Source organism: Glycine soja, chromosome 14, assembly GCF_004193775.1.
Source record: "Glycine soja cultivar W05 chromosome 14, ASM419377v2, whole genome shotgun sequence".
In the NCBI taxonomy this organism is placed as follows: Eukaryota; Viridiplantae; Streptophyta; class Magnoliopsida; order Fabales; family Fabaceae; genus Glycine; species Glycine soja.
The window spans coordinates 22,894,435-22,908,324 of NC_041015.1; the positions used below are offsets into that span (position 1 = coordinate 22,894,435).

General features: G+C 38.8%; 1 protein-coding gene across 1 annotated transcript; it reads right to left on the reverse strand.

Annotated features, from left to right (window-relative positions):
- Positions 1-566: 566 nt before the first annotated feature.
- Positions 567-5,220, reverse strand: LOC114383921. Its single transcript, XM_028343623.1, has 2 exons — positions 4,967-5,220; positions 567-693 (listed from the first exon to the last, which is right to left on the reverse strand). Exons 1-2 carry the CDS (start codon positions 5,218-5,220, stop codon positions 567-569), a joined length of 381 nt encoding a protein of 126 aa, XP_028199424.1.
- Between the last annotated feature and the right edge of the window lie 8,670 nt (positions 5,221-13,890).

Consider the following 13,890-nt stretch of genomic DNA (forward strand, 5'->3'; position numbering starts at 1 on the left):
GCTGGTATATTTTCCTTTTTGAAAGAGCAAAATAGTTTAGAGGTTATGAGTGATCAGAAAGAAATGACTCCGAATAGAGTTGTGAACTGGCCATTCAGGATTCTATAGTGATAATTTTCCTTCTGAATTTAATTACTGTGAAAAAGAGAAAGAAAGAAAAAGAAAAATAAGAAAAAAAAATTTCCCATGGTTTCTGATATTTAAATTATTACTATTAAACCAGCCATTATTTAGGGACGCCACAGTGAACTTCTTGCTCAAGTAATAGATGGCTCATTCCCTTTTTCCGGATTCATCGTGTTGTCCCAGCATACATCCCATTGACTCATCTAATACTGTCATGTATAGAATAAGTGGTCTCCTAGGCATCGGTGGCACGAGCACAAGAGGATTCGTCACCGTTTAATTCTCTCAAATGCCACTTGACAATCATCATCCCATTTGACAGACTAATTCCTACGCAACAATCTAAAAAGAGGCTCGCAAGTGGCAGTTTACTGTGATATGAATCTTGTGATGTAGTTCAACCTCTTCAAGAAACCCCAAACTTACTTCTTGGTACGTGGCTAGGGCATCTCGAGGATCGCTTTCACCTTGTCCAGATCCACTTCTATTCCTCTCTGGCTAACAGTAAAGCCAAGCAACTTTCCGAACTTTACCCCAAACGTACACTTCGCGGGATTCAGTCTCAACCTGTATTTTCGCAGTTACCCGAACAATTTTCGCAAATTGACTAGGTGTTCCTTCTTTATTTTTGATTTCGATCATGTAATCTACATAGACCTCGATTTACTTGTGCATCATGTCGTGAAATAATGCTACCATGGCCCGCTGGTATGTTGCCCCAGCATTCTTCAGCCCAAACGACATCACCTTATAGCGGAAGTGATGTAAGCTCCATTGGAGCTTGTAGGCCTAGGATATTTTTCATCAATGGATTCCTTTGCTTCTTGGAAGATGAATGACAACATAATGGAGAAGGAAGAGAGAGAGGAGATGCCACTTCAAGGAGAAGATGAGTCTAGAAGAAGCTCACCACCGTATGAGGCCATGAATAAGAGCTTGGAGGAAGAAGGAGATGAATGAAGGGAGAGGGAGAGAAAAGCACAAAATTTTGTGCTCTAAGAGAGCTCTGAAATCTGAAGTTTAATTTTCAAATGATCAAAGTTTTAAAAATGCACACACATGGCCTCTATTTATAGCCTAAGTGTCACACAAAATTGGAGGGAAATTTGAATTTCTATTCAAATTTTACTTGAATTTGAAATTGAATTTGTGGAGCCAAATTTTGGAGCCAAAATTTCACTAATATGATTAGTGAATTTTAGCTATGGTTCAGCCCACTAATCCAAGATCAAGTCCAAGATTCTCCATGTAACACCCTGATATATATATATATATATATATATATCTATATATATATATATATATATATATATATATATATATATATATATATTATTAGTAATTATGTTTGATGTTTGATTATTTGTTGCGTTATTTTCATCCGTAATTATTTTTAAGGAAGTTAATTTAGTTAATAGAGGGGTGTGGATAGATCTAGCTTCTCAAAGAAACCACGAGGAAGCTTCTGGAGGAAGCCTCTTAATGAAGATTCTAGAGAAAGCTACATGAAGCTGCCTCGGTAAAAATGCTGTCTAGCCTTCATTAACACGCTGTCTAGCCTTCATTAACCGTTGGATCTTCTCGAAATTTGGTCTGCAACTTTACAAGACACTTGTCCATGATCCGACCGTTGGGATCTTTGAGAAGATATCTGGAGGGTTCTAAAAGCCTCTTAATGATGCTTCTAGAGAAAGCTACATGAAGTTGCCTCGGTAAAAACGCTGCCCAGCCTTCGTTAACTGTTGGATCTTCTCGAAATTTGGTTTTCAACTTCACAAGACACTTTTCCATGATCGGACCGTTATGATCTTTGAGAAGATGTCTGGAGTGTGCTAGAAGCTTCCGTTCTTGAGAGCATCTCTTATTTAAGCATTTCAGCCTTTGCTTTCGTGTAGCTTAGGAAAAACGTCATTTCTTCTTCTTTCTTTCTTCCAAAGCCATTTCTAAAGTTCCAAGAACTTTCTCCATCACCCACAGCCACCATTAGCCACCACAAACCATCATTGTTCTCCATTGAAAACCCACACCGAGAGGAACCCTTCAACCGAAGCAGAATCTTCCAACTTGGCTTGCGGTTTCGGTAGAGAACGAAACCCTAATCCGACCTTTCATTTTCTTTCGAGGTAACCATGGTTCTATGCTTGTTTCTTGTTAGTTTCATCTTGTATTTGCATCTTTTCTGACTTTGGAACCGCCATTGCATGTCTTATGCTTCCTTTGAAAAACCTTAGAGAAAGAGACTTTGTAAACGTTATCCTTTCATGAAATCATGTTATTTTCGTAACCTACACTGAACACCGGTCACATTGGCGTGGTCGGAATTTCCAAATGAAGTTCCTTTGTAAAACCTGAAATGCTCTCAGCTCTTTCATGTAGTGATGTGGGTGTTTGACCCAGAGCACTGTTACTAGCTTTGTTTTCTGAAATCCATACTAAGTCTCCTTCGTTTTGGCATGGTAGAGGCTTGTGTGGAATCGATGAGCAAGGACAAAAAGGAATCTTCAAGTGACGCGACGAGGAATCCGCGGGGTAGCTCACGATAGGTAAGGGGAGTTTATTATAAAATTTACCGTTTTAACACCATAGTTAGGGTCAGGGAACCTAGCTATGAGGATATCTGCCTGTCCCTGTTGCATGCTGATTTTTCTTCAAAGAAAATTACGTTTTAACTAATGGGATGCGATATATATATATATATGTATTGTGATGAATGATATTGTTTTGGTTGTTTTAAATGTGTTGTTTGAAGATCGTGCGTGTGGAAATGATATTGTTGTGTTTGTTTGAATTGTTGTTGATGTTGCTATTGAGGATTTTAATTGATATGTGATGATAATGATAATTATGATGATATTGATTTGAGATGATGTTGTTAATAAAGACCATGTCAACATGAATTGTTATTATTGATGAATATGTGAATATGAAATGAGGTTGTTGTTGTTGTTGATAACGTCATTGAGATGAGATGATATTTATGTTGTGAATGACATGGAAATACGATTTGTTGATTGATGTTGGAAATGCATTGGCATGTGCATGTTGTGTATGTTCGTGGGGGGCACTATGCACTGACCTTTCAGGGTCTTTGGCGCTAGCTTTTGGCCACGTTCATACGTTGGATATTGTGTATGATCGCGGGGGGCACTGTGCACTGACCTTCCAGGGTCTTTGGCACTAGCTTTTGGCCACGATCATACGTCGTATGAAGTGTATGTCATGGGGGGTAGAGTGCACTGACCTTGTCGGATGGCCCAGACGTGGGTAACTAGCGTGGTTAGAGAATCTAAGCATTTCTGAGGGGATGCTTAGGCGCTTTAATTGGTCCATGGTCTTTGGCACTTACTTTTGGCCGTGATCGTAGCTCATACGACACAGGAAATAGAGTAATTGTGGCCAAGTGTACTTTGTACTAGGGGGCTGTCACCTGGTAAGGAATACCTTTGGGCTCCTAGGCTGATCACCTATGGAAGTGGGGCTGTTATGTGCACAACCGAGTGGTCTTGACAAACTCAACACAGTTCCCTAAGTGAGAGTGTTGTGTGGACACGCTTAGGCTATTTCCTGAGATTTGGTTGTTGTTGGTACGTACCACATTGCATTTGAGTGTTGAGTCAGGTGCATGCATTATTCTGTGCAGTCTTGATTGGGTCCATGGATGGATGATGAGTAATTGTTGGATGTGAATAATGAATATTTGTTGGATATGAGTGTTGAGTAATGATTGTTGTGTATGCTTATCATGTTTGCCTATGTTCCTTGCTAATTGTGGTTATTTGGAATTGGTATTGGTTCTTTTATAATAAACTCACCCTTGCAATTTTGTATCGTGTGGTTGATACCTGTGATGATCACGAACCTTGTTCGTGGGAGCAGAATGACAGTGGCAGGGTGTAGGGAGTAAGATTCTGGTGAGGAGCCGCCGAGCCGACGTGATGACGTTGGCGTTATTTTGGGAGAGAGTTGTGTTTTGTAATCAACTCCCCCGTAGTTGGTTTTTAAGTTTTATTTTGTTGAGTTAAAGATGTAAAACTTGAATTTTAATTATATATATGAACATATTTAATTTTCGTTATGTGTATGACATGTACCCAATTATTGTATCTATGTAATTATGCATATTCCCTTAAGTAATGGCGTGTTGTTGGATGAATTTATGTTGTGACAAAATCACTTCTATTTACATAATAAAAAATTGAGTTCTTTTTATAAAAATTGAAATTATCGAATATTAGAGTGTGGATACCGTAGCGACGAGGCGGGTCGTTACACTCCACTAAGTGTGCTTAAGTGTCATAAGGCATGTAAAGCATGAAGGACATGCACAAAGTGTGACTATATGATGTGGCAATGGGGTGTAGCAAGCAAATGCTCACCTCCCCCTCTAAAATATAATTGGATTGGGCTTCTCCCAATTCAATTAAATTTATTTACCAACACACACATCAAATATTCACTCAATGCATGTGAAATTACAAAACTACCCCTAATATAAAAACTAGTCTAGGTGCCCTAAAATACAAGGACTGAAAAATCCTACATTTCAAGGGTACCCTACCTACATTATGGAGCCCTAAGTACAAGGCCCAAAAAAATGAAGCCTTAATCTAATATGTACAAAGATAAGTGGACTCATAATTAGCCCATGGGCCCGAAATCTACCCTAAGGCTCATGAGAACCCTAGGGCCTTCTCTTGCATCTCTGGCCCAATCCACTTGGAGTCTTTTATCTAATGCCCTTGCGGGGTAGGATTGCATCAAGAAGGTTCCCCATAGAGTAATGAAAGTTGTCTTTTCCATATCCTCGGGTGCCATCCTTATCTGGTTATAACCTGAAAACCCATCCATGAAAGAGAATAGGGCAAAACTAGCCGTGTTATCTACGAGAATGTCGATGTGCGGTAAAGGAAAGTTATCCTTTGGACTGGCTCGATTTAGATCCCGATAGTCCATGCACATTCGCACTTTCCCATCCTTTTTCGAGACTGGCACGATATTGGCAACCCATTCTGGGTACCGGGCAATGGCCAATAAACCTGCATCGAATTGCTTCTTCATTTCCTCCTTTATCTTTAGGGACATCTCAAGTTTCATTGTTGGATCTGCGTCAAATCATTTAATCACAACGAAAATAAATATGCAGAAAAATGAAATGGAAGAAAGTGAGCGAGGGAACATATAAAAAAAAGGTTGTATATTTATAGTCGCTGGAATGTTTAAAGAAAAAGTATGGCCAACAAGGGAAGCGGACCCTAAAGCCTAGGCCCAACAATAGGGTTCAAACTACTTGATTAAATTGATTTTGACACAAAAATCTCGAGTCGCCCCATGATCTGCCAATTCTTTAATTCAAAGCCCGGGGAACACGGCTACACCCAATTTGATTGATCTTGATTGGTTTCTTCATCCAGTACAACAACTTGATCCTCATGCATCCACCCCGCATTGACAAAGCTCTCGTTGATGCGACAGATAGGGATCCTCTCAACCTGTGGTCCCCACCCTTGTAAACGGGCTAGGCTTCTTTCTTTCCTTTCCAAAGAAATCCTCCTTTTGTCAGCATTCATAGACTTGTAACCCAGACCAAACCTCCCACAGTTTTCAGCAAACTCCACCAAGTTTGTCAAGCAATCACTGTTCTGGCCCCAACCCATTCCAGGCTCATAACCATCTCTCAACATAACTCAAGCCACCATTAAGGAGGCACCAGATAAACGTGGTTGTACCGAAGGAGACTCCACATAAGCATTGCTCACAATTTCTACTGCTTGCAAAGATGTTTCCAGTGACTTTTCCTCAACTTCCACATAGGGCGTAGAAGATGAACAACTCACTTGTATATCTTCTTTGCTCGACACTATAACTAGCTGACCCTTCACTATAAACTTCAATTTATGGTGCAATGTTGATGGGACCACCCCAATAGAATGGATCCAAGGGCAACCTAAAAACCAAATATAGGCGGGGCTTATGTCCATTACTTGGAAAGTTATCTGGCACGTGTGTGGCCCAATTTGAATCGGGAGATCAATCTCTTCTCTCACGTCATGAGGCTACCATCAGAAGCCCTTACCACCATATAGCTTGGCCTCATATACGACACATTTGTTGGATCAAGTGGCCTCGGAATAATTAAGAAGGGGGGGTTGAATTAATTATTAATGAACCTTTACTAATTAAAAATCTATCCTTCTTAATGTTACTAGATTCAATTAGGCTTTTACTATAATGTTAAGAAAGTAAAGACAAAAATATAAACTTAACCAAAAGTAAAAGTGATAATTAAAATGGACAACGGAAATTAAAGAGTGTAGGGAAGAAGAAGACAAACACAAGAATTTATACTGGTTCGGCAACAACTCGTGCCTACATCCAGTCCCCAAGCAACCTGCGGTCCTAGAGATTTCTTTTCAACCTTGTAAAAACCTTTACAAGCCAAGATCCACAAGGGATGTACCCTCCCTTGTTCTCTTTGAACAACCAAGTGGATGTACCCTCCACTTGAACTGATCCACAAGAGATGTACCCTCTCTTGTTCTCAGTTACAACAACCCAAGTAGATGTACCCTCTACTTGTACCACAAAGGATGTACCCTCCAATGTGTTAAGAGAAAGTTCTCAGGCGGTTAGGCCTTTGAATCTTTGTGAAGGGGAAACAAAAGATATCTCAGGCGGTTAGTCCTTAGAAATCTTTTGTTTAAGGGAAAGGGAAGAATCAAAAGAATTCTCAGACTGTGTCATTTTGAATTCTTTGAAAAGGGAGAAGGGAGACACAAAAGAATTCAGGCGATTAGTCCTTTGTTCTTTTGGAAAAGGGAGAAGACAGACACAAAAAGAATTCAGGCGGTTAGTCCTTGTCGATTTCTTTTTGGCAAAGGGAGAAGAGAATGAAAAGATATAGCACATTTTTGTTTTTTGTGAAAGAACAAGGTTTGGAAACCAGAAAACTTAGAAAGCTTTTTGGGCAAAGGAAGAAGAAGAAGAAGTTCAAAAAGATTGTAAGAGTTATTGAAATGCAAGTCAAGGTCTTGCTTTTATAGACTTTTCATGTCTGGTTGATGTGCCATTATTTTCTCCTATTTCTTAACCCTTTTTGCACCATTTTAAGTACTGATTAATCTTAATTGTCAAATTAATTAGGCAGTTTTATTATTTGGGCCCATTCAGCTAATTTGATGTTTTTAATCTAATTTCAAGAATTAATGAAGCATTGAGCTTGAATCCAGAATTGGGCTTGGACTTGAAGAGGGCAGACTATTTTATTCTACAAGATTTTATCTTATCTAGACTTTATCTTATCTAGATATTATTTAGATTTGATATCATCTAGATATTATTTCATCTAGATGTTATCTTATCTAGATTTGATTTGATTTTAATTATGGGCTTGGATTTAAAACAGATTTGTAAGCTTTGGGGCTGGAAAAACTATATAACAACACCAAGGTTCTAGTTTAGGCCCTTTCTTCTCTCTCTTCTTTTTCTCCTTTTTTCATTTTTAGTGTTAGGCTTCTCTTCTTCTTTTAGACACTTTTTCATTTTACAATTCCAGTTTTTAGTTTTCGTTCTTCAATCTATAATTTCATTCTCTATTGATTAATGGAAGGCTAAGTCCCCAGCGTTGTTTTCTCTTGAGGATCAAGCCCAGTTCTCTTTGAGGTTCTATTATTACTATTAAATTCTATTCAGTTTTTCCTCTTCACTAATTACTCTGAATTTGTTGCTATTAATTCATGCATGCTTAGTGCTTGATTAATTGTCTCTACACTTAATTTACGTTCATGCTTAATGATCGTTTATGAGTAATTGGTGTATGTGTTGCTTAATCACATAATGAATGCCTTATGTTAAATTTCACTTAGTAATTTAATTTAGGGTTGGATTAAGTGGTTGAACTGAATAAGGATAAACTCTCCTAAACTAGGATAAGAGACTTGCTTGTGAATCAAGGGGAAGCAACATGTTTTAATTTTGATATTTTCTAATTCAATTTTACTCACTGTTTAATTTACAAAAGCAAACAACCCCCCCCCCCCATTCGTTACTATTTTCCTACTATCTGTCATGAACAATTGGTGTATCATTGCTCGCTGGGAAACGACCTAGGATCACTTCCTAGTTACTACATTTTAATGCTTATTTGATTCGGGTACGGCCTCGATCAAATTTGGCGCCGTTGCCGGGGAGCAGTGGTCCAAAGGTTCATAATAGCTAGTGATTCATGTTTTATGTTTAGTTGTTTTACGTTTACTTCTTTTGTTTAGTGTGTTCGTGTTGTGTTAGTATATTGTGTTAGTGTGTTGTTTTGTTTTATTTGATGTTCTATTTTGCAATTTAGTAGTACCCTTTGTTCAACGCTTTTCCTGTTTTAGTTTTATGTTTTGCTATGAATACTGCTTAGCGACGGAATTAGAAACTGATTCTGTGTTACTGTTCACACAACATTACATTAGCGACGGCTATTGCCAATTTAATTGGCGATTTTTTTTTATAGTTAGGGTTGTTATTTTTGGTTGAATTTTTGTGTGGTAGGTTCTTTTGACCCATATTTTGTGTGAAAAATACCAGGAACACTTGGTCATAACTTTGAGAACTTATTTTTAGCAAAACTTAAAACGACCATAACTTTTGCTCCGTGTATCAAAACGACTATTATTATATATGCATTTGGGGTAGAAATTTTTTTTCCATACTATGGCAACCCAGCAAAGCTCGGTTGAGGTCTTTAACTAGCCAAAATCTCCTGTTTACTAAGTTTTTATTATTATTATTATTTTTTATTTTTCAAGTTTTATTGTTCTATTTTTCTAAACTTTCCTTAGGCAGTTTCCATAGTTAGACTTTGAATTTTTGTTTGAAATTTTTTGTGCTATCTTTTCATGATTTTAGGGTGTTCCTCACAAAATTTCAACTCATTTTGATATCGTTTGAGTATAGTTGTAGTTTTATCCCCTTGTTAGGCGCTTGTTGAGAAACACATTATTTGTTGCATATAGTGCATGACTAGGGGCAATCCAGGTGATTTACAACCCTTTGATCCTGAAAATGATAGAACCTTTCATAGATTTGTTAGGCATAGTGTTCATCCTAGTCATTTTGTGCATTTTGAGCATTCTGTTGAGGGTGATTCTGAATATTCTGATTTTGAACATTCCACTACTAATTTTTATACTGAGAACAAGGCTCAACCTCCACCTCGTGAGAGGACTCTTAGGGAGATGACTACACCTGATTTCACTTATGAAAGCTTATGCATTCAATATCCTGATGAGGGTGTTCCATATGTTCTCAAGACAGGACTAATACATTTGCTGCCCAAGTTTCATGGTCTTGCAGGTGAAGATCCTTATTAGCATCTTAAGGAGTTCCATATTGTTTGTTTCACCATGAAGCCCCCGGATGTCCAAGAAGATCATATCTTTCTAAAGGATTTTCCTCATTCTCTGGAGGGAGTGGCAAAAGATTGGCTATACTACCTTGCTCCCAGGTCCATTTTTAGTTGGGATGACCTTAAGAGGGTGTTCTTGGAGAAATTCTTCCCTGCATCTAGGACCACTGCCATCAGAAAAGACATTTCAGGCATCAGGCAACTTAGTGGAGAAAGCTTATATGAGTACTGGGAAATATTCAAGAAATTGTGTGCAAGCTGCCCTCACCACCAGATTTTTAAGCAACTCCTTCTTCAATATTTCTATGAGGGACTTAGCAACCTGGAGTGGAGTATGATTGATGCTACCAGTGGTGGAGCTCTTGGTGATATGACCCCTGCTGAAGCTAAGAATTTGATTGAGAAGATGGCTTCCAACTCCCAACAATTCAGTGCAAGAAATGATGTTATTATTCTTAGAGGAGTGCATGAAGTAGCCACGAATTTATCTTCATCAGCTGAGACTAAGAAGCTTGAAGGTAAACTAGATGCCTTGGTTAACCTGGTAACCCAACTGGCCATGAATAAAAAATCTGCACCTGTCGCTAGACTCTATGGTTTATGCTCCTCTGTCGACCACCACACAGACCTTTGCCCTTCTGTGCAACAATCTAGAGCAATTGAACAGCCTGAAGCTTATGCTGCAAACATCTACAATAGACCTCCTTAACCTCAGCAGCAAAATCAGCCACAACAGAACAATTATGACCTCTCCAGCAATAGGTACAACCCCGGGTAGAGGAATCATCCCAACCTTAGATGGTCGAATCCTTCACAACAGCAACAACAACAACAACAGCCCCAGAAACAGCAAACAGTTGAGGCTCCTCCGCAACCTTCCCTTGAAGAACTTGTGAGGCAAATGACTATGCAAAACATGCAGTTTCAACAAGAGACCAGAGCCTCCATTCAGAGCTTAACTAATCAGATGGGACAATTGGCTACACAGTTAAATCAACAACAGTCCTAGAATTCTGACAGATTGCCTTCTCAATCTGTCCAGAATCCCAAAAATGTGAGTGCCATTTCATTGAGGTTGGGAAAGCAGTGTCAAGGACCTCAACCAGTAACATCTTCCTCATCCGCAAATGAACCTGCCCAACCTCACTCTACTCCAGAAAAAGATGATGACAAAAATTTAAAGAGTAAGTTACCTAACAATTTCTATGCAGGTGAATTTTCCATTGGTAATTCTGATTTACAGAAGCAACATATCCCTCTTCCATTCCCTCCAAGAGCAATTTCCAGCAAAAAAATGGAAGAGGCAGAGAAGGAGATCTTGGAAACATTTAGAAAAGTAGAGGTAAGCATACCTTTGCTAGATGCAATAAACCAAATTCCAAGATATGCTAAATTCTTGAAAGAGATGTGCACTAATAAGCGGAAGCTTAAAGGAAGTGAAAGAATTAGTATGGGCAGAAATGTCTCCGCATTGATTCGTAAATCTGTTCCCCAAATCCCTGAAAAATGTAAAGATCCAGGTACATTCAGCATACCTTGTATTTTAGGGAACAATAAGTTTGACAATGACATGCTAGATTTAGGAGCTTCTGTTAGTGTGATGCCTCTGTCTATTTTTAATTCTCTATCTCTTGGTCCCTTGCAGTCAACTGATGTGGTAATTCATTTAGCTAATAGAAGTGTTGCCTATCCTGATGGTTTCATAGAAGATGTCTTAGTTAAAGTTGGTGAACTGATTTTCCCTGTTGATTTTTATATTTTGAATATGGAGGAGGGATTTTCTAAAGGATTAGTTCCCATCATTCTAGGCAAACCTTTTATGAAAACTGCTAGAACTAAGATAGATGTATATGCAGGCACACTATCTATAGAGTTTGGTGATATAACTGTTCATTTTAATATTCTTGATGCTATGAAACACCCATCTGAAGATCTTTCTGTATTTCGTGTTGAAATAATTGACCATATTGTTGATGAATACATGACTGATCTTCATTCTAATCTACATGTCTGTCACTCTTCATGCATTGAATCAAAATTTGTACTTGATCATATGTCTGAATTTGATATTGATTACATGCCTGATGTTTTACCTCTTGAGATTGATTTTCTAGAGTCAGATAGAACTAACCATGTTTCAGGAAGTACACATACTTCTGACTTTCTTTATGAGGTACAGGCTGAGAAACCATCTCTTTCTACCACTATCCAGCCGGCCACACCAGAATTGAAGCCTCTGCCATCAAATTTAAAATATGCTTACTTGGATGATAGCAAAAGTTTTCCAGTAATTATATCTGCCTCCTTTGCTGATGAGCAAGAGGAGAAGTTGTTATCAGTTCTCAAGAAGCATAAGAAGGCTATAGGCTGGACCCTGGCGGACATTCCTGGTATTAGCCCATCCATATGTATGCATCAGATAAATTTAGAGGATGAGGCTAAACCAGTAAGACAGCCATAGAGAAGACTCAACCAGGTAATTCTTGATGTAGTGAAGAAGGAGGTAACCAAGCTTTTGCAAGCTGGAATCATTTATCCTATCTCCGACAGCCAATGGGTGAGTCCCGTCCAGGTAGTCCTGAAGAAAATCGGCCTCACCGTGATAAAAAATGAGAAGGAGGAGTTGATTCCTACTCGGGTGTAGAACAGTTGGAGAGTCTGCATCGACTATAGGAGGCTGAACTAGGTTACCAAAAAGGACCATTTTCCCCTACCATTCATTGACCAGATGCTTGAACGCCTGGTAGGTAAATCTCACTACCATTTACTTAATGGTTTTTCTGGTTATATGAAAATCACTATTGCTCCTGAGGATCAGGAAAAAAACACATTCACCTGCCCCTTCGGCACTTTTTCCTATAGGAGGATGCCTTTCGGCCTATGCAATGCCCCTGGTACCTTCCAGCGGTGCATGATTAGTATTTTTAGTAATTTTTTAGAAAATTGCATAAAGGTGTTTATGGATGATTTCACTGTATATCGATCCTCTTTTGACATTTTTTTGGATAGTCTGGAAAAGGTTTTGAATAGATGCACTGAAACTAACCTTGTTCTAAATTTTGAAAAATGTCATTTTATGGTTGAGCAAGGTATAGTTTTAGGCCACATTATTTCCAATAAGGGCATTGAAGTAGATTCTGCAAAAATTTCTGTTATTTCACAATTGCCTTACCCCTCTTGCGTGCGAGAGGTGCGATCTTTTCTTGGTCATGCAAGATTCTATAGGCGCTTTATAAGAGATGTTAGCAAAGTAGCCCTTCCACTATCCAACTTGTTGCCAAAGGAGGTGGAGTTTGACTTTCATGATAAATGCAAAGAAGCTTTTGATTGCCTCAAAAGAGCACTGACTACCACCCCCATCATCCAGGCACCCGACTGGACAGTCCCTTTTGAGCTTATGTGTGATGCATCCAATTATGCATTGAGGGCCGTCCTTGCTCATAAAATTGATAAATTGCCTAGGGTGATATATTATGCTTCTAGGACTTTAGATGCTGCCCAAGCGAATTATACTACTATTGAGAAAGAGCTACTAGCCATAGTTTTTGCTCTTGAAAAATTTCGTTCTTATTTGCTTGGTACTCGCATTATTGTTTATACTGACCATGCAACTTTAAAGTACTTGTTGAAGAAGGTTGATTCAAAGCCTAGGTTGATCCGATGGATGCTCTGGCTCCAAGAATTTGACTTGGAGATCCATGATAGGAGCGGAGCACAAAATTTGGTTGCTGATCATTTGAGTCGGATAAAACATGTGTCTGATGAGGACTCACCCATTCGGGATGATTTCCTGGATGATCATTTTTATATATTGTATAGTATTTCTAATTCTCTTTCTACTCCCTAGTTTACTAACATTGTCAGTAGTTGCTTCTATTTTTCCTCCCTTAGCATCTAAAGCTCAAAAAGATAAAATTAAAAGTGATGCTAAGCATTTTATTTGGGATGACCCCTACTTGTGGAAATTGTGCAGTGATCAGGTCATTAGACGATGCATTCCAGATCATGAGACTGACTCAGTCCAGCAATTCTGTCATTCTTCCGCACCGGGAGGTCATCTGGGTGTTCAAAGGACAGCTCGCAAGGTGCTTGACTATGGCTTTTATTGGCCCACCATCTTTAAAGATGCGTGGAAGATTTGTAGCACTTGTGAGCAGTGTCAGAGAGCAGGAAATGCACTTACATGGCGACAACAAATGCCTCAGCAACCTATGCTATTTTGTGAGGTGTTTGATGTATGGGGTATAGATTTCATGGGCCCTTTTCCTGTATCTTTTGGTTATGTTTACATTCTCCTTGCAGTTGATTATGTTTCAAAATGGGTGGAAGCCAAGCCCACTAGAACTAATGATGCTAAGGTTGTTGTAGATTTTGTC

Excerpts from the sequence above, each read along its gene's own strand:
- LOC114383921 (XM_028343623.1), bottom strand. The coding sequence starts at position 5,220 with ATGAAACTTGAGATGTCCCTAAAGATAAAGGAGGAAATGAAGAAGCAA. Across the intron at positions 694-4,966 it reads CTATTCTCTTTCATGGATGG|GTTGAGACTGAATCCCGCGA; the intron begins GTTTTCAGGTTA and ends GCGAAAATACAG.